Raw genomic sequence first — 24,670 nt, 5'->3', positions numbered from 1 at the left:
CAATCAGGAGTTGGGGGGATGGGGGGAACCCAGGCCCATCCTCTACACCGGGTTCCAGCCCAGGGTCCTGTGGATAGTAGCAGTCTACAATGTCTCCTGTATCAGCTGCATGGCAACTACAACTCCCTGGGCTACTTCCCCATGGCCTTCCCCCAGCACCTTCTTTATCCTCACTGCAGGATCGTCCGCCTGATCACGCCTGTACTCCTCAGTCCTCCAGCAGCACACCTTCTCACTCCCTGCTCCTGGCACACTCCCCGCTAACTGATGGGAGGTCCTTTTTAAACCAGGTGTCCTGATTAGCCTGCCTGCCATAATTGATTCTAGTATGTTCTTAATTGGCTCCAGGTGTCTCAATTAGCTTGCCTGTCTTAACTGGTTCTAGCAGGTTCCTGATTGCTTTAGGGCAGCCCTTGCTCTGGGTACTCAGGGAACAGAAAACTATTTATCCAGGGGCCCATATATTTGCCTTCTACCAGACTCCTGTACCCGTCCGGTTCCCTTTTTTTGACCCTTTGACCGCACTCCCGTTCCTGTTCTTCATTAGTTGTCCCACGTAATCATTTGGTTTCTAGGTCCTGTGGATCCCCCCCTTAGGCTGGGGGGGGATCCTTTAGCAGTGGGCGAGCTTTGCCCGCGCACTTCCTGGATCCCAATAGGACCAGACTCCTGTACCCGTCCGGTTCCCTTTTTTTGACCCTTTGACCGCACTCCCGTTCCTGTTCTTCATTAGTTGTCCCACGTAATCATTTGGTTTCTAGGTCCTGTGGATCCCCCCCTTAGGCTGGGGGGGGATCCTTTAGCAGTGGGCGAGCTTTGCCCGCCCACTTCCTGGATCCCAATAGGACCAGACTCCTGTACCCCACTGGTCTGGGTCTGTCACAGTTTGTACAGTGCTTAGTACAGCAGGGTCCTGGTCCACAAATGGGGCTTCAAAATGTATTGCAATACAAATTAATTATTATTACTGAGAACCTCAAGGGAATTTTCAAAAGTGCCAGGAGGTACGTCTACACTGCAAAGAAAAACATGTAGAGCAGAGCCTGGGTCAATTGACTCAAGCTCACAGGGCTCAGGCTGTGAGGCTAAAATTGGCAGTGTAGATGACTCCGCTTGGGCCGGAGCCTGGGCTCTGAAACGTAGTGAGGGGGGAGAATCTCAGAGCCCAGGCTCTGGCCCAAGCGGACATGTCTACACTGCTATTTTTGGCCTGAGCCCTGGGAGCCTGCGTCAGTTGACCTGGGCTCTGAGACTTGGTGCCACAGGTTTTGTTCTGCAGTGTAGACATACCCTAAGTGGTTTAGGAGCATACATCAAAGGGATTTGTGATCCTAAATCATTAGGCACTTTTGAAAACCCCACCCTATGTCATTAAGGGCTTGATCCTGTGATGTGCTGGCTGTTAATTTAGGCTGAGATTTTCAAGAGAGCCTAAAAGAGTGAGGTGCCCAAGTCAAAGGGAGATAGGTGTGTGAGATTTTCAAAAGTGCATGTGAGTTAGGCACCTAATTGACATTTTTCAGAGTAGCAGCTGTGTTAGTCTGTATCTGTAAAAAGAAAAGGAGGACTTGTGGCACCTTAGAGACTAACACATTTATTTGAGCATAAGCTTTCGTGAGCTACAGCTCACTTCATTGGATGCATGGAGTGGAAAATACAGTGGGGAGATTTTATATACACAGAGAACATGAAACAATGGGTGTTACCAGACAGACTGTAACAAGAGTGATCAGGAAAGGTGAGCTTCAGTCTGTATGGTAACACCCGTTCTCTGTGTACATAAAATCTCCCCACTGTATTTTCCACTCCATGCGTCCGATGAAGTGAGCTGTAGCTGACGAAAGCTTATGCTCTAATTAATTTGTTAGTCTCTAAGGTGCCACAAGTACTCCTTTTCTAATTGACATTGTAAGTTAATGGGAGTGAGGTGCCTAAAACTTGTAAGTGCTTTCAAAAACCGCACTGTGTGCTCAGGGGTGGCAGGTTTGTAGAAATTTTGGTGGTGCCCAGAACCTGCCCTCCCCACAAACTCTGCCCCCCACCTACCTAAGGCTCTGGGAGGGAGTTTGGGTGGGGGGGAGGAGGTCTGGGGTACAGGCCCTGGATTGGGGCTGGAGATTAGGGTGCAGGAGGGGTGCAGACTCAGGGAGGGTGTTTGGGTGGGGGAGAGGGTCTGGGGTGCAGGCTCCAGGCTGGGGCGCAGGCTCCAGGCTGGGGCAGGGGTGCAGGATGGAGTTTGGGTACAGGCTCTGGGCGGGGCAAGGGGTGGGAGTGAGGGGTGCAAGCTCTGGGACGGAGTTTGGGGATAGGAGGGAGTGCAGGGGTGAGGGCTGTGGGGCTGAGGATAAGGGCTTTGTCTGGGGCTGGGGATGAGGGGTTTGGGGTGTGGGAGGGGCTCACGGCTGGGGCAGAGGGTTAGGGTGCAGGGGGATGTGAGGGCTCCGTCTGGGGCTGGGGATGAGGGGTTTGGGGTACTGGAGAGGCTCAGTGCTAGGGCAGAATCGCAGCCTGCCCTGGTCCAGTGGAGGAGGGCACTAGGACCCTGCGGCAGCAGTTGATGCGGGAAGCTGATAGAGTCAGCATGAGCTGCAGGCTCCAGGGGCCAGGGGAGGTGAGCCGGGGCAGCAACTGGGGGCCGGGGAACACTCGGGGGAGGCGCGTGGGGGTGGCAGGCGGGGCCAGGGGAGAGACCTGGCCCCAAACATTGGTGGAGCTGGGCCCCGAATATTGGTGGAGCCCGGGCACCATGAGCCCATATAACTTGCCGCCCCTGTGTGTGCCTAATCCCCTTTGAAAAACCCAGCCTTCTGGGCAGGGTGGATAAAAATCAACACATCCAAAAATCAGGTTTTTAAATCCAAATTAAATACAGCTTTATTTTTTCAAATAAATCTTTTTAAAATTAAATTTGAAATTGACAACATTATAATAAGTTTAAGCCTTACCGCAATCTATTAAAATAATTTAAATTAAATACAAAATTTTTTTTTACATAGTGTGTGTTTGCTGCCAAGTTATAAAGAAAGTCAAACCACGGAACTGGTGGTAGTCACTGACTAAGCACCTGGAACCAGAATTTGCTGAAGGGCTAAACCAGCGTGTGAAATCAGTGGCCTCTGCTGCAGCTGCAGGGAAAAATATTTTCTTCCTTTCGGAGTATTCAACTAGTTTAGTGCAATGATAAAGTTAAGAAACCACTTGGGGTTGAAAAGCAGGAAAGCTTGTTTTCCTTTTCCAATCTATGAATGAAAACTAGGTGTGAGAGGATGAGATCTACTAGTTCTAAAAATCTTGAAGGACATTGTGACCACAATTCACTAACTACAGATAATGCTTCCTTTGTTTGATAAAATCAGTAAGTTTTATATGCAAAATGTTTTCTTATGTAGAAGGCATCCTTTGGTCTCGAGAGGCCAGGTGTATGTGCCCCTGAGAGGTAAAGAATTTACTCAGCTGGTTTTATGGCAGCCGCGACTGTGGCTGAAGAGATCCCCCTCGAGAGAGACAATCTGTGTTGCATCCATCACATTTAAAGGAGGTGTTTTGACCCTTTGGGCTCTGCCTTTTGCAAGCTCTTTTCTCCTCTGCTAACATGGATGGTTTCCTCTCGTAACTCTGAAGACCTTTATTACTCTCTTGTTTCCAAAGACTGCAGTCTTGAGTGTGATCTTCCCATTTGTCCACACCCACATCCATATCCATGTCCATTTCTTATGTATCCAGCACATTTTAATGTAGTTTTACTTGATAAAAAAATTAAAATATTGGTTTTGTACATTTTAATTTAATTTGAATTTCAATCCAAATAGGCTTGACACAAATTACAAGCAAAAAAGTTAATCTAGTAAATAAGAAATGCATCATTCCCCATTTTCTAACAATAAAAAATGTAAAAATTAAAAATCTGAATAAATGTAAATTAAGATTATAATTGCTTAAATAAATGTGTACAGATATAGAATATCCTCCTGGTTAGCAAAAATAAGTCCCAAATTTAGTTGCAAAGCATTGTGCATTAATGGTTACCAACTGATGAGAATCAACCTTTTTTTTAAGGAAAATAAAAACCACACATGCAAAACACAACTAAAACTGAAGATTTAAATTAAGGTTTCCTGTCTGCCAATTAATCGCGATTAGAATTGGTGATTTAACTCACTTTTGAAGTTAGAGGTGACTGAAAAATTGTAACTTTTTTTAATTTCAAAGAGAGCACGTTTTGAGTCATCGCCACTCAAAAAGCGTTTATCTGAAAGCAAATCTTGAAAAAATCCTTCTCCCTTATAGAATCACACACGTTTTCCTATGACTACTCCACCTCTCTGTGAAAGTGTAGAAAAGGGACCAAAATAAGCATTCTAGATTGAGATGTTCAAAGCTGCCTAAGAGATTGAGATGCCCAAATCTATCCATCTCCATACACATCTCTCTTTCTCTCCCTCCCTCAGTTTTATAGTGCCACCCATCACCATAATATCTGGGTACCTTCCATGTAAATCAGTGGCAATAGTCTCTATTGGACTTTAAATTCCATTAAAATAAATCACCATTGTGTGTCCCAAACCTCTCTGGCTGGCTTTGCAATCCCACCCACCATGGATATCTGGGTGGACTCTTAAGCTAGCTCTGGAATCCACAGATCAATAATGAAAGTTGCACCTGGTGGATTTCACTTCTGTGCAAGGATTATGCACTGCATGTTAAGCCATCTTTTGAGGGCTGTATCCGTTCCCACTGACATCAGTGGGATGACTCCTATAGACACTATGGGAGTAGGTTCACTGGAGCATATGCCACCTCTCTGCACAGGAATGAATTTTGCCCTTAATTCTTCTCATCGATCAGTATTGATTTCATATTCCCCCACGGTGAAACCTGCTGTACTAGCTGGAGGTTGCAGATAAACCTGATTCATCCATAGCTAATCAAAGGTGACATGGGGGTTACAACAAGGACTTCTGCGATACTGAAAAAGAGAATTCAGTATTTCTCCTTTCACCAATAGATTCAAGGAAGCTCTTGCTCTCCTCCCACTCAGCCCAGGCAAGGTCACCATGACCTGTTCTCAAGTTAAGTGGTTTCTTGAACTGTCAGTACCCTTGGTTTGCTGCAACGACAGTGTTCATCTACAAACCACCTGCCCATTAGCTTCTGTTTCCAGCTAGATGTGCATTGGTAATAAAAAAAAATCCCTGCGTTTAAGGCTCTATCACTTTGTTGCATCAGCCCCCATTATCCTGATTGTTGAACAAGCATACAAAGGCCTTTATGCTCAGCTCTGTCTGTCTGCAATGTGATACCATTTGAATGTTGCATCAGATCAATGCCAAAATTCCAGGGAATGTTCTCGGCATCAGTGGCAAGAATCCTCCTCATATTTCTCCCCAAATACGACAATCAGAAGGGGGAAGATGGGGGACACATGGAGCCCCTGATGTTTGATTAGCACAGCCTCAGCTTCATAGACTCATAGACTTTAAGGTCAGAAGGGACCATTACGATCTGACCTCCTGCACAACGCAGGCCACGGAATCTCACCCACCCACTCCTGCAATAAACCTCTCATCTATGTCTGAGCTATTTAAATCCCCAAATCACGGTTTAAAGACTTCAAAGTGCAGAGAATCCTCCAGCAAGTGACCTGTGCCCCATGCTGCAGAGGAAGGCGAAAACCCAAAGGGCCTCTTCCAGTCTGCCCCGGAGGAAAATTCCTTCCCGACCCCAAATATGGCTTCAAGTGCCTCTGCTAATAACGGGAGGGGATCTGGGGGTCAGGAGGAGTAGGGGGTGTGCACACAGCCCATGGGATGGGGGAGGGGGAGATTGGGGGACCCTGGGATGAAGGGAGTGGGGAAGGGGGCCCTAGCATGAGGGGAAGGTAGACCCCTGAGGTTTCATACAGAGCCTCTGCCATGGAGGAGCACGGGGGACCCGGGAATGCGTGAAGGGGAGGCACACAGACCCCTGGCATGGGGAGGAAGGTGGGAATGGGGAGGGGGCAAATTAATCCCTGGCAAGAAGGGAGATTGGGAGACCCTAGTAAGGGGGAGAGGAATGGGGGGTATGGATGGGAAGATGGGAATGGGGGTGCACACAGAGTCCCTGCCATGGGGTAAAGGGGAGAATGTGGGAATCCTGGATTGTGAGGAATAATGAGGCACACAGAACCCCTGGTGTGGGAGATTCGGGGACCTTGGTTTTGGCAAAGGAGATAAGAGAGGGCACCTGGCATGGTGGGGAGTGGAAATTGGGGTGCACACAGAGCTGCTGGCATGGGGAAAGAATTCCCCTGTAGTGGGAGGGATAGCTCAGAGGTTTGAGCATTGGCCTGCTAAACCCGGGGTTGTGAGTTCAGTCCTTGAGGGGGCCATTTAGGGAGTTAGGGATTGGTCCTGCTTTGAGCAGGGGGTTGGACTAGATGACCTCCTGAGGTCCCTTCCAACCCTGATATTCTATGATGTTATTAACCCGGGTTCCAAATCCACAGCCCTGCCTAAGCAGAAGTCAGCAAACGCGTCTGAAAGGAATGCGTGTTTACCTTAATTTGCAGTAAACAGAATCATCAAGCCAGAAGGGAAAACAAAGAAAGCTCAAACAGGTGAAAAAAGCCAGCAGGGAACCTCCTTCCACATAGACTCTCTGTCTCTTAGTTCTCAACTGGGATGGTTTTCCAAGAGGGGGACTGAAACTATAAAAAGGAAGGGCAAACATCCCAAGATGCCCTTCTCTCTCTCCCTGCCCATGGCATTCTCTGCACCTGAGAAGACAAAAGGAAACAGCAGTTGGACTTTGCGAGGGGCGGGGGTGCTGACCTCAAGAGTTTGGTCCGTAACTGTGCAAGAAGCATGTGATGAGAAATTTTGCCTTTTTAGTTAGGCACCAGTCAGAGTTTCATCTTTACTTTTCTTGTAACCATTTCTGACTTGGCCTGGGGGAAGTGGGAATCATAGAATCATAGAATATCAGGGTTGGAAGGGACCCCAGAAGGTCATCTAGTCCAACCCCCTGCTCGAAGCAGGACCAATTCCCAGTTAAATCATCCCAGCCAGGGCTTTGTCAAGCCTGACCTTAAAAACCTCTAAGGAAGGAGATTCTACAATGAGGGTGCACACAGCACTATTGGCTTGGGGGGAGAACGGGGGACCTGGGTATAGGGGAAATGGGGGGCACACAGAGCCCATGGCAGGAAGGAGATTGGAGGGACGTGCAGGGAGTCCCTGAAATAGAGGGGGATGGGAGGCTGGCAGGGAGCTTGTGGGGGAATGGAGGGATGCAAGGAGCCCCTGGTGTGTACAACAAGCTCAGCTGACAAGCTATGAAATGTGTGACCCCCCTAGTGGACTTGAGCATGGGTTGCGCTGGGAGGAATGAAAATGGCCAAGTCTATTTACCAGCAGCTCTGTTGAGGGTTCAGCTTAGAGGCTGGTGATTGCACATAGGAACTTCCAGCTCGGATCAGATCCTGGGTCCATCTAGCCCAGTCCTCTGTCTCTGACAGTGGCTAGAACTAGATGCTGCAGAGGAAGGTGGAAGAGCCACACAGCAGGGAGCTGTTACAAAGCACAAAGATGCACGAAACTCTGCAAGTGAAATTCTCGGCGGGTCCGTGACCCAGCTCCTAGGTGCTCCCATGACCATAGTAAATACAATTTGCAAATGTGGTTTTTGGTTCTCTTGTAAGTAGCGGGAGGGAGGAATTGTGCAGGGAAAGCCAGGTAGGTGTAAAGTAACCAGCAGAGGAAATTTTAACCAGATTATCAGGAACCATTTTTCGAATAGGAGAGGCTGCTAGGAAGTTTAATAGGTTCCCAAAGGAAAGGGAGAAATTGGAAAGCCCATTGTTTGTGTGATTTAAAATGAGATAAGATAAAGTATCCCTAGATATATTGTAAGGAACAATCCTGCCCTGCTCCTGATGGCTACACTTGCAGAGCTAATAGGCAGCATGCAGGGGTGCTGGAACATTTTTTATAGTGGGGGTGCTAAAGATGGAAACCAGGTATTTGGGCGGTTATTACAACTTCAAGCCCAGGGGTGCGGCAGCACCTCAGGACCCCTCATTCCAGCACCTTTGGCAGCATGGTCCAGTGGATCCAACACAGGTTTGGGACTCAGGACTGCTGTGTTCTATGCCTGACTGCCAATGCGTGACCTTGGGCAAGTCACTTCATCTTTCCTGTACCTGTTTCCTCTTCTGTGGTTTGTCTATCTCAATTGTATGTTCTCAGAACTTCTGAACTGTGTCTGCCCAGCTCCTGACATGCTGGGCCCTGACCTCAGTTGGTGCCTCTTGGTACACTTAGAACATTAATAAGAATATACACTACTGTGAAACAGAGCTAGGCTACTGGAAATACCATAGTATTAGGTAGCATTCCTGGGTCAGAGTCAGATAGGGGCACGTATGAGGTCCACAGTGTACAGAGACTAGAGGTACCCATTGCAAGAGGGAGCCATGCAATCTGATGCTGAAGGGCCCTGTGTTTGCTAGGTATAGCATTTCAAATATACGTGCATGTCCTCTGGCAGCTTCTGTTCCACGGGCACATGGAGGACATGTACCAGCTGGGAGGACATGGCTGGGGCTTTGTTTAGATGATGAGGTCACTTTGGAAAGCTAGTCAAGGAGACTTGGATAAGCTGCAATATTGCCAAAGCCAAGCATTCAAAAATAATGAATCAGGCTCACCCCCTTCCCCAAAATCATGAGACTTTTAAAAAAGATAATAATAAATGTTGGGTTCTTTTCATTTCTGTTCTGCCTTTTAAGCCTTTAGCTAGTGCTGGGTTCATGTCTTCCAGATTTTCTCTACAACCAAGAAGGCCAGGAACATAATTTTTATACACTAAATGAAAGCTGAGATTCTCACCTTATCATATGACTCCAGGAGCCAGGACTTTTATGAAAACACCTGGGGGTGCTGCCTCAATTGCTGAGACTGGCAAGGTGGGGGGGCTGAGAACTGACACCAAAGATGCCCTGAGGCCTGCGTGGGAAGGGGATGGTCTGCTGCTGACGGCACAGGTGCCCAGAGGCTGGCGAGTGGGGGGTGGGCCCGAGGAGCTCAAATCACAAAAGTGCGCAACACGGAAGTTGTGTTCTGAAGTGACCCTAGCGTCTGAATTTGGCACGCAGGGTCTGGTTGCAACGTGGCTATGACTCAGGATGGGGTTCCCAGATTCTCAGCTGGCGTAAATCAATCATTGAGTAAATGAGCTATGCTCATTTATGCCAACTGAGACTCTCAGTCTGTCTGTCTCCTGACAGAGATTATTTCTTTACAATTCTTCCTGCTTAGGCATCGCTTTTGCTCCACCCATCTCATCTGCTCTCTCCCCGCACCACTCCGGTAATGGTGCATACACTCTGGGCACCATGTAGAATGCAACAGCCTCAGGGACCTGGGTTCTATTTAGAAGTATATGTTAATCCCCCATTTATCTGGGGACACACAAAAATGGATCCCTTAACCCGCTGGGCAAAAGACAGAATTTTAGGATACACAATGACATGACAACTCTACCTTCTACCTACACTAGATAGACTGATAATTATTCAGATTTATAAAAGTGCAGAGGCTTGATCTCTCCACGTCCAAGTTCCCAGACTGTAATATGGGGATAACAACATTTCTGTTCTCTCATACCTCATTAGAGTGTAAACCATCCAGGGGCAGGGACGGTCTCTTCTTATGTGCTGCTGCGGCATTCCTGGGTGGAGCATCAGTGGCAGGGTTTGAACCTGCAACCACTGGATCTCACAGCATAAGTGTCTACTGCAGGGGTGGCCCATCTGTGGCTCCGGAGACACTTGGGGCTCTTCAGAGGTTAATATGCGGCTCCTTGTCTAGGCACTGACTCGGGGGCTGGAGCTACAGGCGCCAAGTTTCCAATGTGCCGGGGGGTGCTCACTGCTCAACCCCTGGCCCTGCCACAGGCCCTGCCCCCACTCCACCCCTTCCCATGCCCTCCCCTGAATCTGCCGTGCCCTTGCTCCTCACCCCCCCACCCCCAGCCTCCTGCATGCCATGAAACAGCTGATGGGGAGGTGTGGAGAGGGAGGGGAAGGCGCTGACCAGCAGGGCTGCCGGTGGGTGGGAGGTGCTGGGAGCGAGGGGGCGGGGAAAGAGTTGATGGGGGCTGGGGGCTGCTGACGTATTACTGTGGCTCTTTGGCAAGGTACGTTGGTAAATTCTGGCTCCTTCTCAGGCTCAGGTTGGCCATCGCTGGTCTACCGCCTGAGTACTTGTGCTAGTCACGGCTGTAGCAGTCTCATCAATCTGCACTTGTGCCCAGCCACTACTAAAGGCAGACAGAGCGCCACACGGAGGGGCCGTGGATTGCAGCCATACAAATCAAATTTTAAAAATAGGGACCTGTCTTTCCTATGGTAGCTGCAGCACTTAGCACAAGTTGGCTGCTACCACCATGGCAATAATAAAGAACATGCACTTAGAGAAGTAAGGCGGGCTTTCTACAGGTTCAGCTGGGTTACGGGGGCACTTGGATCTAGCTAGGAGAGGAGAACAGCAACTCAAGGAGACTGTTTGGTATTAAAGAGCTGGGGGAGATTGGCTAAGTGGGGATGGATGGATAGTCCTGAATGGGCAATTACCACCCCTGCCAGCGTGACCTTGCACACACACTGTGTGGCGGATGCTGTTTTGAGAACAAAATGGCCGGCGCAAGCTGGCCCTGCTACAGCAGTCACCCGTCAACTGATCCGGAAAAGGACCGGGTTTTAAATCACAGAAACCAACAGCAGTAAAATAAAAGGTTAATGACTTGATACTAGGCTGTATCTCAGGTAGCTGCCTTTACAACTTTTACAGTGTTACCTTTGGCCTAATTAAACATGACAGCTACTACCATTACCACGGTTACCCTGATGACTTGTAGACAGCCACTGTAGAGATTGCAAAGGTGGCTGCTGTGTATAAAACATAGGGGATCCCCGCACTGCATCGGGCACTTGCTGGACTCCATCTGGTATAGTGCTGGGCACTGTCTCACAAGGAGGGACAATGTTGCTTGGAAGGAGTAGATTCTGCTAGCACATAAGACACATAAGCCCCCATCAGGTATACTGTGTGTAGGGCCTGCCACCATCCAGGCCCAGAGATCCCAGTGTGGAAGGGAGTAGTGTGGTGGTAGGTTCTGCAGAAGGTACGGGTAAGCCGGGGCACACCCTCGACAACAGCAGGGAATCTATAGCCTGGCAATATTTTGGTTGTGCAGTGCATTTGTAACCCCTTGTGTGCATGTAACTTGGCATGTCATTCCAGACTGGATGAGGATCATACTGACCTCTTGAACTGAAGCATGATTTTTATCTTAACCCAGCTCTCTGGAGCTTATCAGACTTCAGAGAGGCAAATTTTGGTTTATTTGTCACCCCAACAATCCCCCATACACCGGCAGGGAGCGGCTTCCTAAATGCAGCACCTCAGATGGGTGCACCCCTCCCCTCTGTTTATTCTACTATTTCTTTTGAGTTTTCTTCTGCAGCTGTTCTTTCTTTGCAAGGTAAACACAGACCCTTTCTCTGCTGTAATAATAATAACAACAATCATTAACTAATTAATACTCCATTTATACTGAATTTCATGAAAACACCCACTTCTTGCTAAACGAAGTGTGCTTCTCATTTTAGTCCTTCTGAGCCTTTCCCTGCAGAGAAAATGGTCTTCTGGAAACTACACATATTATGCATGTAACCATTTTCAGTGAGCCTGCCTAGGGGAGTTTAGTCACCCAAAGCTTACTGAAAGCCTAAAAGTCCCTTACAGTCTACTGAAAATGCCAACCTCTCTTTCTAGGTATGTAAAAGAAGTGGCAACAAAATCAGTTGCAGCAGGTTGTGCAACACAGCAATTAACACACACATTTTGCTCTAATACAAAACTTGTTCTCAGACTTAGGCACATGTGATTGTTATGAGCTCCTTAGATAGATAGATAGGTAGGTTAGATCAGATAAATATTTGAGACTACTACTATGGACACTGTGTGACCATACAAGGTCTGGAAAACATGCTTTATAGTCAGAGTCTTAAGAAGCTTGATCAATTTACTTTATCCAAGACAAGGTTAAGAGGTGACTTGATCACTGTCTACAAGTACCTCCATAGGCAAGAGATTTCTGATACCAGCTGGCTCTTTAATCTAGCAGACAAAGGCATAATGGGAGCCTGTGGACGGGGCAGTGCGCAGAGCCGCCTGGCCACACCTCCGCGTAAGAGCTGCTTGAGGTAAGCGCCGCCCGGAGCCTGCACTCCTGACCCCCCCCTCACACCCCAACCCCCTGCCCCAGTCTTGATCCCCCTCCTGCTCTCTGAACCCCTCAATCCCTCCTGCACCCCAAACCCCTCATCCTCAGCCCCACCCGAGAGCTCTCACCCCCAGCTGGAGCCCTCATCCCCTCCCGCACCCCAACCCCTTGGCCCCAGCCCGGAGCCCCCTCCTATGTCCCAAACCCCTCATCCCCAGCCCCACCCCAGAGTCTGCACCCACCGCCAGAGCCCTCACACCCCCCCCCCCGGTGCCCCAACCCCAGCCTGGTGAAAATGAGCGAGTGAGTGAGGGTGGGCAGAGCGAGCAATGGGGGGGTGGGGTGGAGTGGGTGGGGGAGGGGCCTCGGAAAAGGGGTGGGGCGGTGGTGGGGCAAGGGTGTTCGGTTTTGTGCAAGTAGAAAGTTGGCAACCCTAGTTTGTACAGCGCCTAGCATGATAGCACGATGAGGCTCGTAAGTGCTATGGTAATACAAACAAATACTATAACTAATAATATAATATTGGGTAAAGTTTTTGGTCTGTATTCTACTGGAGGTCAGACTAGATAGTCAAAATGGTCTCTTCTGGCCTTAAAAATCTTTGAAATGGTGAATCTGTGCAGTTATACAGAGATAACATACATAATTTAATTGACTAATTTGGTAACATCTAGCCCAGTTAATCTGAGACTCCAGCTGGATTAGAACTCAGGGGCCAGGTCTTTTCTGTAACCCCTAGATCGGGCCCTGCGGAGTGGACGGGTCTCTACCAGGATCTGTCTCAGCTGGACTCGCTGGGCAGGGCTCACGGGGTGAAGCCTAGCGGTTCAGTCTCAGGTGGTGGGGAGGCCATGTGGCCTGTCCCGGAGGAAGAGAGGAACCTGTTGGGGTCTGGCACAGCAAAGGGCTTCCTCCCAGAGACTTCCACAGCTGGGGCCCTGGCACCGACCCTGTGGATCCATGACCGCACCATTCCTCTCTACTTTCCCATCCACCGAGGCAGTGTTGCCTAGTGGATAGACCCCTGGACTGGGACGGGAGACCCGGGTTCCATTCCCAGCTGGGTGACCTTGGGCAAGTCACCTCCCCTATTTGTGCCTCAGTTTCCCCATCTGTAAAATGGGGATAATGATACCAGTCTCGGGCAGGGGGGCCCCCCTCTGGGATAGCTGGCTGCCATGGCACAGATGCTCTGTAACTCAGAGCTGGCAGCACAGGCCTGCCTCCAGAGGGGAGCCTGGCACACACCTGGCTGCCAAAACCATCTACACAGGGATGGGATTGACAGCATGCTTGTTAACCACCGGAGCTACTTGCTGCAGCAGAGCTGGCTCCAGCCTGCAGCCCCAGTCTGATCTGGGCTATTCTCAGGAGCTGACGGCTGCGCTCAGGAGGGCAAAATCCTGCTCTGGGCACACCCTGCTGCTGTTACTCCCGTGAGTCCCCCCAGGGATATTCCTGAGGCTCTTGCCAAGCCTCCCTGTCACGGGTGTAAGCACTATCCCCATGTTACACGGGGGAAACTGAGGCATGGAGCAGCCTGCCAGGAGTAGGTGGCAGAGGCAGGAATAGGAGCCAGGAGTCCTGCCTGCTCAGCCCCCTTCAATAGAATCCAGACAGCACGCCCACTGCAGGGCCAGGAGTGCTGACTCAAGCCCCTGCTCTCAATGCAATGCTGGCTCCATGCAGCATATTCCCAGCTCGCCAGTCCAATGTGCCCCTGCCTTGCCAGCTGGCGCAGAGAGAACCCCAGGGTCTCTTGTAGCATGGCCTCTAGCAGTCAGGTCTCCAAAGCCACCCAGCCCGCGGTCCCAGTGCACTGGGGCCTTGTCTGCACTAGTCCCTCTTGCCTTGATGTTTCCCAGCTGCCAGCCCTGAGGGGTAGCTGGGACAGGCAGTGCTGTGGCACCCACCAGTGCACTAACCACTCCTCTGCTCTGGGCAGGGTGGGGTGACCCGGTGGTTACGCCAGCCCCCATCTGCACTCGGGGATCCCTCCAGCAGAGCCGAACTGGCAAAGGTGTGAGCAGAGTCCTGTGGGAGGTGGGGGTGGGGGCTGGGCATAGCAACCCATCCAGGCTGGGTAGGGCTGGAGAGGAATGAAGGCGCCAGCTCTGGGTTCATGTCCCTGCTCTGCCACAGACTCCCTGTGTGACCTTGGGTGAGTCACCCAGCCCCTCTGGGCCTCCATCCCCCTCTGCAATGGGGTAACAGCCCTGCCCAGCCCCACGTGCATGGGGGGGCAGGATGCAGCAATGATAGTGCTACAGTGGTGGGGGCCAGATACTCCTCCAAGAGAGGCGCTCCCCCGTCAGCCTCAACCCATTTACCCAGAGGCTGTGGAGACCTGCCAGGCGGGTGGGTGGTGGCTGATCCGACGTTCTGCTCCCGAGCATGGCTGAAAATCGGGCCACGCACTGAGGTCGGACAGTTGGGGAAGCATCAGGGGCTGTATGTCCCCCCCCGCCCCCAACTGTCTGTGCTACCCAGCGAAGAGCAGACGCAGCCCCTTGCCGAGGTGCTCCTGGGTGGGCTTGGGTTCCACTGGGGCTGCTGGAGCCGGTTTCAGAGCCGTCTGCCATGAGAGCGCAGGGCTGGTCTCCTATCGCCACCTGCTGTGCAAAGAGGGCAGTGCATGCTGATCAGGCAGGGAGCGAGGGCTGGGCCAGCCTCCCCATGATGTGAGTCTGAGATGCTGACCATTTGAGTGGTCTCTGTCCAACTGGATGCTGGGGGGCCACCCAGGCTGGGAGTGGGGAGCTAGAGCCTCATATGGGGTCCCAGCTCAGATGCAAGGTGGGGCATAGGGATAACGTCCCATCGTCCCCCTCTGGGACCCTGTATCAAAGAGTCTCTGGGCCTGGTGTTGGTTCATGATAGACTAGCCAGGCCCTTCTGGTGTAGTTCCCCCCCTCCCTACGCAGCATATGGGGCAGGGGGCAGTCGGGGGGCTGCCTTGTAAGGGGCATGCTCCCGTTGGTGGAGAGGCACGAGCAGAGAACGTGCTTGGGGGAGGGGGCCATTGCTATTTGCACGAGGGGCAGGTAGCCCGTCCCTGCAGGGTGGGGAGCTCTCCCTGCCAGTCAGGGCAGGACCCCAGGGCACGTCCCAGCTAGCTTGGGGCGTGTCTCTTGGCTTCCCCCTGGGGTTGGGGCTGGGCCACAGAGAGGGCGGGTGGTGAAGTTTCAGGCCACCAGGGCCCATTGGATTGTGCCATGTAAGCCAGGCCAGGAACCCTCCGCCAGAGCAGGGGGTGACGGGTTTCTCTCTCCTTTGCCCCAGGGCCCCGACAAAGCCCGTTCTCAGCTGCTGATCGTGGACCGGAGCTTCGACCTGGTGTCCCCACTGCTGCACGAGCTCACCTACCAGGCCATGGCCTACGACCTGCTCAGCATCGAGAATGACACCTACAAGTAGGGCCTGGCTGCCAGCAGGGGGCGCCCCGCACCCCTCCTCAGGCGGGCTGGGGGGGATGTGACCCAGGCACCTGCACTGCTCCGCAGCCCCCACACTGGGGGGAGGGGTGCCACAGTCTGACCTTGTCTCCCCCCTGCAGGTACGAGACGACGGGCATCAGCGACTCGCAGGAGAAAGAGGCGCTGCTAGACGAAGACGACGAACTCTGGGTGCAGCTACGCCACATGCACATCGCTGACGTCTCCAAGTGAGCGCGCTCAGCCCTGCCCCCTGACACACCCCTCCATGCCCCACCGATCCACCGGACATGCCCCTCAGTGCCCCACCCAGGGCCGGGACCCATCCACCCCCGGACACACCACTCCGTGCCCCACCAAATGCCGGGACACCCCCAGACACACCCCTCCGTGCCCTGCCTAGTGCCGGGACTCGCTACCCCCCACTTTGGCACAGCCCTCCCCTCCCCGCCCACTGCCAGGACCTCCCCCTCGGACACACCTCTCCCACCCAGTGCCAGGACAGCCCACCCCGTTGACACACCCCTCCCCCTCTTTTCCAGTGCCAGGACTTCCCCCATCCTCCCCTTCAGATACACCCCTCCCCACTCTGGGGCCCCCTCAGACACACCCCTCCCCTTTCCTTCCCATCGAGTGCTGGAACCCCACTCCCCCTTGGATACACTCCTCTCCCACCCAGTGCAGGGACACCCCCCCGCAACACACCCCTCTCCTGCTCAGTGCCAGGACTCCCTCTCCCCCTCCCACCCAGTGCTGGGGCTTGTCCCTCAGACATGCTCCCCTCTGAGTGCTGAGACCCCCTGGACCCAGCCCCTCTCCTCAAAGGAACCCTGAGCGCTCCCTTCCAGAGCCACTGTCCACATCTCCTCTCGGGGATCCCCCTGGACACTGTCTTTCTCCAAGCCCAGGGTCTCCCCATGCACCTCACAGCTCCCTTGAGTGAGTCCCTCACCAACCTCCTGCTGGGCCTGCCACTGCCCCCAGACCCCCCCAGCAGGGCGCCAGGAGCCCCCTGAGGTGCACTGAACTCTGCCTTGGGGTAACTTAGGAAGGGGGGTCCCCCCACCCGTCTGAGGCTCTCGAGGCAGAGAACCCTGGTGCCCGTGGGGTGGGGGCTCCATCCCCTGTAGCATAGGACATGGCACCCCCTACCTCCAAGACAGTGCCTGGCTCCGTCCTGACCCCTCTCCCTGCTGCAGGAAGGTGACGGAGCTGCTGCGCACCTTCTATGAGAGCAAGAGGCTGACCACGGACAAGGTGCGGCGGGGGTTGGGGGGAGCGGTTGGGAGTCCGGGATGGGGGGACCCATCCCACTGCCACTGATGGGGAGGAGAAGCTATCCTGCTGCCCCAGGAGGGGTTGGCGGGGGTGGGGGCTGTCCCATTGCTCTCAGGGTTTGCCTGTAAAGGGCTAAGAGGTGTATATGGAGTCCCCTGCCCCCCAGCCAGAGCTCTGGAGCTCCCCACAGTGGGGGAGGGCAGAGGCCCATGGGGTGGGGTCAGACAGCAGGATCGGGACTGCGCAGGGAAAGCTGCAGGGAGCCAACGCTGGCATCTCCCCAGCCCGCTGCCACTGTACACCTTGAGGGGCGCTCGGGTTGCGGGGCTCCCGTCTCGTTCCAGCTGGCCTGGGAAGGGCAGGTCTAATCTAAGCCGCAGCCACGCGTGGCCTGAGTGACCCACCCTGGCACGTGTGGCTGGGCTGCTGCGGCTGTCCCCAGGCGAGGCCTCTGCTCTGCAGGGGGCTCCGTGCGCTGGGAGGGGCTGGGATCTCACCACCCCCTCCCTCCAGGCCAACATCGAGGACCTGTCCCAGATCCTGAAGAAGATGCCCCAGTACCACAAAGAGCTGAACAAGGTAACAGGGCTGGGGCTGTTAGTGGGCGGGGGGCAGGGCATTCAGGGGGCTGATGGGAGGGGCAGGGTGCTCTGTGGGGCTGGTGAGGGACAGTAGGGACTCTCCTGGGGGGCAGGGCACTCTGGGGCACTCCGCTTTACTGCCTGATGAGAGCTGCTGACCTGTCCGGTCGGGCAGAACCATTTCCCCCCAGGTGCTGTGTGGCACCATGGGCAGCAGCCTGCCTGTCAGTGCCCAGAGCTGCCACGTTTGCCCCACCAAGGGCAGCCCTTGGGTAACGCCCGTGCCCTGCTGCTGCAGCTCTCGGGAGAGGGCCTTGGTGGGCTTCTAAACCAGCCCGTTGGAGCCACTCCTGGTGCCACTGGGCCATGTGCCAACAGAAAGCTCCTGGCCACTGGCACAGGTACCCCGACACCTGCTGGTCTCCAAGCCCCCAACCTTGTGGTGACTAACAGAAAAGCCATGGGCTGTTTTGGAAGCTGCTCCCTCCTCCTGATCCTCCCCTCCCGCTGCCCCGCTCCACCCCAGAGGTGGCTGCACATCAGTGCTGGGCAAAACTATCCCTATATACTCAGCTTCTACAGCCGATTGGGGCTGCCGCTCTGGCTGAGGGGCCTTCCTTGTGGGTTGGGGGGTTCCGGTGCTCTGGACCAGCCGGTGATGCAGTAAACTCCCCCTGTGCCCCGGTCTCTCCCCGCAGTACTCCACGCACCTGAACCTGGCCGAGCACTGCATGCGGCACTTCAAAGGGACGGTGGAGAAGCTGTGCAGCGTGGAGCAGGTGGGTCTGTGGGCAGAGCCTGGCTTGGGGGCAGAGTCTGGCTCATGGTCTTAGCCTGGAGAGAGGGGTCTCAGACCCGCAGGTTCGCTGGAGCCAGGGCCAGCCCCCCCATGCAGCACCGGGGATGCAGAAGGGGGACATGGGGCTCGGGTTACTCCCTGGGGCCCCGTTGCTCACCCCAGAGGGAGCTGACCCCAGGGAGGAGGGGGCCCTGGCACGGAGTAGGCGAGCTCTGGGTCATGGGGCCCTCACATCTCCCATCCTGCTGCGGAGGCGGGAGGAAGCAGAGTGGCCTGACCTGGGCCTTGTGTGTGCGCCCCCTCCCCCCACAGGACCTGGCCATGGGAACGGACGTGGACGGGGAGAAGATCAAGGACCCCATGAAGATCATTGTGCCCGTCCTGCTGGACCCCAGCGTGCAGGCCTACGACAAGATCCGCATCATCTTGATCTACATCTTCCTGAAGAATGGTAACGCCACAGGCCTGCAGGGGGAGCACTGGGGGGCCTGCTGCTGCAGGGGGCATTCCTGGAGGCAGGGCGCAGGCCTGTGGGGCTGGGGGGGAATAGCACTGCTCAGACTGGCACGCCCCCCAGCCATGTAGGGCGCCTCCCGGCCAGCCACTTCCCAGGGCCTGTGTCCAGCCTGGCTCTACGGCCCTGTCTCCCCTCTGCCCACCTCTCAGTGCCTGCAAGCCTGCCAGTGCGCTATGCCCACGTTCCGCACTGCCCCCTGGGGTCAGACCTGGTGGCCTTTGCTCCCTGCTGCTGCCTTCCGAGCAGTGTCCACCCTCCACGCTCCCCCAAGCCCGTTCTCTGCAGGGAGGGGAAATGGAGACACACACCCGGAGCAGCCCCCCGGCCCGTTCTCTGCAGGGAGGAGGGACATCCCTCTCTTCCTGCAGGCTGCTCAGATACCATGTTCTGTCTCTGAGCCTCCTGCGACCAGTCTCCTGCCCACCCCTTGTGTCATCCCTGTACCAGCTCTGTGCTTCTTGCTGCATCCAGCCCCTTCCCCAAACTCACCAGGGCCTGGGGAACCTCCCAGACCCTGACACTTGGCACAGTCCCTCTTCCCCCTTGGTTCCTGCCCCATGCTGGCTTGGTGGGGCAGCACCCTGCTCCGGGGCTCTTCCTGTAACCCTGCTCAGGCACTGCCCCGGGCCCATTGCCCAGGCCAGGGTGCCCTCATGGGGCTCCTCTGGCTGCCTGGCTGCCCAGTTTCCTGGCCAGGGGGCACTGTGGAGTTGCCAGGCCTCCCCGTCTGCACTAAGCAGCAGTAAATGATTTGGGAGGGCGGGGCGGGGGGGCACGTTGCCCTCCCTCCAGCTCAAGGCCTCACAGCCTTAAAGAGCCAGGCCTCGGCTCTGACATTGCACCTGACTGGCTGCAGAAGGGGGAGCCCAGATCAGGGGGACGGGGGCTCCCATTGCACTGCCAGGGGGAGCTAGAGAGACTCCTGCCCCCAGCGCCCGAGAGAACCTGTTGAGGGAGGAGCAGCAAGAACTTAAATTCAATCACTAACTGTGTGGAGTCCAGTGGGTTAGAGCGGATGATGGTGGGAGCCAGGACTCCTGGGTTCTGTCCTCAGCTCTGGGAGGGCAGTGGGGTCTAGTGTGGGCTGGGAGCCAGGACTCCTGGGTCTACCCCCAGCTCTGAGAGGGGTGGGAAGAGCAGGATCTCAGGATTTGATCAGGGAACTAGGACTCCTGGGGCCACGGACTCGTGTGGGTGAGGAGAACCTCACCAAGCTGATCCAGCATGCCAACATCCAGCAGCAGAGAGACATCATCCACAAGATGCAGTTCCTGGTCATCTCTCTCATGCCTGGGGTAAGGGACTGGGGCCGGGGGCCAGCAGCTGTACCCATGCCAGGGGGCAGATCTGTGCTGCACAGGGAAGCCCAGGCCATCCTGGAGGTGCCCCCTTATGGCAGTGACCTACTCCCAGCACAGAGGTGGCCTCTGCCCCTGTACAGTGGGGTGATGCCCTCCCCATATGAGGGTGACCCCTGAGTTCATCCCCATCTGGGGTGACTTCTTCTGCCCCTGCAGAGGATACTGGGAGTCAGGACCTCAGATCGCCAGGGAGCTGGAGCTGGTGACCACTGCTTGGGGTGGCCATGCGGCGAATGGGGGGAAGCAGCTCGGTTCTCCCATCAGTCTCTCTCCCCTGCTCTCTCTCGCTCAGTGATCCGTTCTGTTCTTTTCTCTGCCTCTCCCCTGCCAACCTGCCTGGCACGACTCAGGTAGGCCGTGCTCTCCCTGTCTGCCTCCGTTCCCACCCCGCACCTCCTCCCTGCTGCCTCTCACCCCCTCTCCCTTCCTCCCCCAGAGCGGGCAGCTGCGACCGGAGAGGAAGGTGCGGCTGGAGTCCAGCTACCAGCTCTCCCGCTGGACCCCCATGCTCAAGGACATCATGGAGGTACCGGGCCCCCTGCTTCCTGGCCTTGGGGGTGGGGTCGCAACTGGCAGGCTGGGCCCAAGGGGGAGGGGTTGGTTTGGGGCCAACCATATGTAGAGCCCTGCATATCTGCGCACCGTTTCTGCGGTTAGTGGATCAGCTGCAGATACAACCGTGCAGGGCTCTACTCCCCAGCAGCACCTGGCCCGTGGCGTCCGGCTCAGGCAGCCTGGGGGATGCAGCGCGCTCGGGGCCGCTGCCCCGTAGCCAGTGGCTGGGCGACAGGTCAGAGTTGGGGCTGTCCAGCACCCACTTGCCCTGCCGTGCTGCTTCCTGTCCAGCAGCTCAAGCAGCACCAGTGTCCCCACCAGCTCCTGGGCAGCAGGATTTGGGATTGGAGCGGGCGGGGCCCCGGCGCCCCACCCCTCCACCCCACTGTGATGCAACATGCTCTGCTGCTGCTGTGTACTGTCGCTCGTGACCCCCCAGGAGCGGCACGTGATGAGACACCCCTTCCCCCAAGCCCCCACCCCCTCCACACTGCCCCTTCTCCTCGAGACACCGCCCCCTCCACGCTGCCCCTTCCCCCAGCCCCCAATCCCTCCACGCTGCCCCTTCCCTGCAGGACCCCTTCCCCACCCTCGCTAGCTGCTGCCGGTGAGGATGCGGATACAGGGAAAAGGCGGCTTGTGGATCGTGGGCTGATGCACATCCACACTTTTGTATCTGCGCATGGCTCTAGCCATGTGAGCGGCTCATCAGCGAGTCCTCTCCTGCTGCCGTCCTTAGGGGTCTTAAATCATAGACACGAGTGCAGGGGAGTTGTCTTACCCGGTGCTGAGATGCTGCCACCTCTGGGGTGGGCCATGGGCGGTTTATACAGCGGTCCCTCACCGGGGCTGAATTCTTCCTAAGGAGTGGCAGGCAGCTATTAACAGCTGCCCAGCAGCGCTGCCCGAGAGTCTAGGGCAGGAGGTGATCAGTGTGTGGGGCTGGAAGTGCAGGGGATCCAGGCAGCACACTGTCGTGACTGGCACTGGAATCTGAATGGCTGGCAGGGTCCTTGGTCTAACCTCCAGTGAGGAGCAGCTGTTTGACGCTCATCTAAAGGATGAACTCCTGCAGCACAGTACTGGTCACGCCCCCTGCAGACCCCCGCCACCCACTCCCTGCAGTACAGCGCCCCCTAGCGCCGCACTGGGGCCAGCACTGACTGCCAGGGGAGGGCGCCCCCTGCTGAGCCCTACTCCAGCACCCTGCAGTGCAGCGCCCCCTAGCGCCACACTAGGGTTATAGAGCACCCTCTGCTGACTCACTAGCACCCCCCAGCACCCAGTAAGCTTTTCCTTAGAGGTCTCCTATCCAAGCACTGCCTGGGCCCAAACCCGCTTAGCTTGTGAGAGGTGACATGGTCACTCCATCCCCTGACCCTTGCTGGGGGCTGAGCCCCTCATCGCCCTGTCCTGTGGGGCACTCCTCAAGGGGGTGGGGGGGCACACTTAGTTGCCTTCAACCTACTGGCTTGGGGCTTCTCCAGGCCAAGAATTAACCCCCCAACCGGAGCTCCTGTCCCTAGCAGATCACAGGCGGGAGGCTCCCAGGCCCCTGTTCCAGTGTTGTGATGGTTCCTCCTGCGGGATTTTGGGGCAGGCAGTTGCGGTAGCCTCAATCCCATGCCTAATCCAATCGGGGTGCCCCCTCTCTGCGCCAGCCACAGCTTGGCAGGCCTTAAGCTTCCCTGTACAAGTCAATGCAGCAGACTAATGTAAAAGCCCCTATTATGTGGCATTAGGATGTAACATATCCTGGGCCCCCTGCGTGCCTGGGACACACCTCATGGAGCAAGAGGCAGGGCCTGGATCTGCCCGCAGCAGGAAAGGGGCACTGAGGCAGCCCCCTGCCTTCCCTCCCCCACCCCCCAAATGAGGGGCCCTGGATCTGGCTGCAGGAGGTCTCCGCCCTCCTCATAACGGTGGATGGGTGGGGAGTTCACAGCAGGGCACTGAGCAGCTGAGGGGGATGTGGGGAGATGGGGGGGCATCACTGGAGGAGTCAGCGTGTTCTTTGCTGGCTCCCCATGCCCCACCCTGGAAAGGGGGCCCCAGGCTGCTCCCCCCAGGGACTGTCAATCATTCAGTGAGGAGCCGTCCCAGCCCCTCCACCCCAATGGGGCCTGGCTTGGCCACCAGATCCGAGGTTCCTGCTGCTTGGCCCCTGCTGATCTGTCCTCCCTCCACCCCCCCACCTCCTGCCAGGACATCATTGAGGACAAACTGGACAAGAATCTGTGGCCCTTTGTGTCGGATCCGGTCCCCACCACCAGCTCCCAGGCTGCTGTCCCCTTCGTGTCGCACCCGGTCCCTACCACCAGCTCCCAGGCTGCTGTCAGGTAAGGCTGAGCCTGGCTGGGCTGTGGGTGACAGAGCCCTGACACACACACCCCAGGATGTAGGAGCCTCTGTGCCTGGGAGTGTGTGGCCAGGACCCTGCCCTCTACGGAGGAGGGGATGTCCAAGAGCCTGGAGCCCTGGACCCCTCTTACCATGTACCCCGCGCCCCAGCAATCCCTCAACACACCAGGGCCCAGGATGGAGGAAAGGGACTGGCCGAGCTTTAGACAGCTTTACCCAGCCCAGTGCAGGTGCCACCCTCCCCTATTCCCTCTTGGCTGCTTTGGGACTCCTGTCCCACTCCCTTGGGCAGGGCCTGCCCCCCAGCCTCCTCCAGGCCCTGCCCTTCCATCTGGCATTCCCTCAGCGAGCCCCTGGTATCCACACTGCCCCTCTCTCCCACCAGCGCCCGCTTTGGGCATTGGCACAAGAACAAGCCAGCGGCCGAGTACCGGACGGGCCCGCGCCTCATCATTTACGTGCTGGGTGGGCTGTCCATGTCTGAGATGCGCTGCGCCTACGAAGTGACCCCGGCCACCAAGGGCAAGTGGGAGGTGGTGATCGGTGAGTGGGGCGAGTCCTGGGGGGAAGGGTGGCTGGAATGCCCAGGTCAGGGAGAGTTGGGACCCCCTGGGAGGGGAAGACCCTAGAACTGCCTGCCCAGCACCCACAGGGCTCCCATGCTACCCTCTGTCCTCCTGCACCCGGGGGCCTGGGAACAGATGTGCTTGCCCCACATGGCCTGTATCTAGCCACCTGATCTCCTGGCCTCTGGCTCCCCAGGCCTCTCCTTGCCCAGGGACCATGTGTGGGGGCCCAGTCAGACACCCCCAGTAACTTCCATAGGGATATGGCTCACCCCCTGCACACACCCCTCGAAGACCCAAGGGTGAGGAACACTGTCAGCACGTGGATTCTTGCCTGGCTGTGCAGGGTACAGCGGCACGAGGGGTGCGGTGCCAGGCCACGGAGGGTAGGAGACAGTCCCTCCCCCCCTGCACTAGAGCAGGGTCCAGCTGCAAGGATGGGGGTGATGGTGATGCCAGCCACATACCTGCCCCACTGTGCCCACCGCTGCCAACCACCTCTCTCTCCCCCAGGTTCCAGTCACATCCTGACCCCCAAGCGCTTCCTGGATGACATCCAAACCCTCAACCAGCTGGACCCCGAGGAGGCCTAGAAGCAGCCCCCTCCCCCCAGAGACTCTGACCCCCACAGCTTGCTGCCCCCAGCTCCACCTGCTCTTCTCAACAAGGCACCTTCCCCCCTACTCCTGGCTGCGGTGTCAGTTCTTGGGCAGGGGGAGGACTCCCAGGCTGCTTGGCTGTTCGGGCAGGGGGCAGGCCAGGCTTCCTCCCTATGGCACAGCCTCTAGGGCTGTTACCCTTTGTGCCCCGTGGCCACCCTGCCCCCGATGGGGTAGGGGGAGAGTCAGGCTCCATTATCTACCAGCTTCAGCCATTCCTACCTCCCCTGCCTGGGACCCAAAGCACAGCCCCTCTCCCTCCCCCTCCTGTCACCCCTCTGTCAGCGAT

General features: G+C 55.9%; 1 protein-coding gene across 1 annotated transcript in view; it reads left to right on the top strand.

The window, feature by feature from the left end:
* LOC141974981 (syntaxin-binding protein 2-like) overlaps window positions 1-24,365 on the top strand; it is a 72,031-nt gene extending 47,666 nt beyond the window's left edge. Inside the window, exons 2-12 of the mRNA XM_074935070.1 lie at window positions 15,553-15,683; window positions 15,827-15,934; window positions 16,904-16,961; window positions 17,496-17,561; window positions 18,262-18,342; window positions 18,675-18,813; window positions 20,047-20,174; window positions 20,677-20,766; window positions 23,001-23,092; window positions 23,542-23,699; window positions 24,236-24,365. Coding sequence (XP_074791171.1) covers window positions 15,553-15,683; window positions 15,827-15,934; window positions 16,904-16,961; window positions 17,496-17,561; window positions 18,262-18,342; window positions 18,675-18,813; window positions 20,047-20,174; window positions 20,677-20,766; window positions 23,001-23,092; window positions 23,542-23,699; window positions 24,236-24,315 — 1,131 coding nt within the window. The 3' untranslated portion in view covers window positions 24,316-24,365. The remainder of the gene's footprint in view (window positions 1-15,552; window positions 15,684-15,826; window positions 15,935-16,903; window positions 16,962-17,495; window positions 17,562-18,261; window positions 18,343-18,674; window positions 18,814-20,046; window positions 20,175-20,676; window positions 20,767-23,000; window positions 23,093-23,541; window positions 23,700-24,235) is intronic.
* The last annotated feature ends 305 nt before the right edge of the window (window positions 24,366-24,670 follow it).

Source organism: Natator depressus, chromosome 20, assembly GCF_965152275.1.
Source record: "Natator depressus isolate rNatDep1 chromosome 20, rNatDep2.hap1, whole genome shotgun sequence".
Taxonomy (NCBI): domain Eukaryota; kingdom Metazoa; phylum Chordata; order Testudines; family Cheloniidae; genus Natator; species Natator depressus.
Note: the sequence above shows the minus strand (reverse complement) of the source record. Positions and strands in the feature narration are given on the sequence as shown.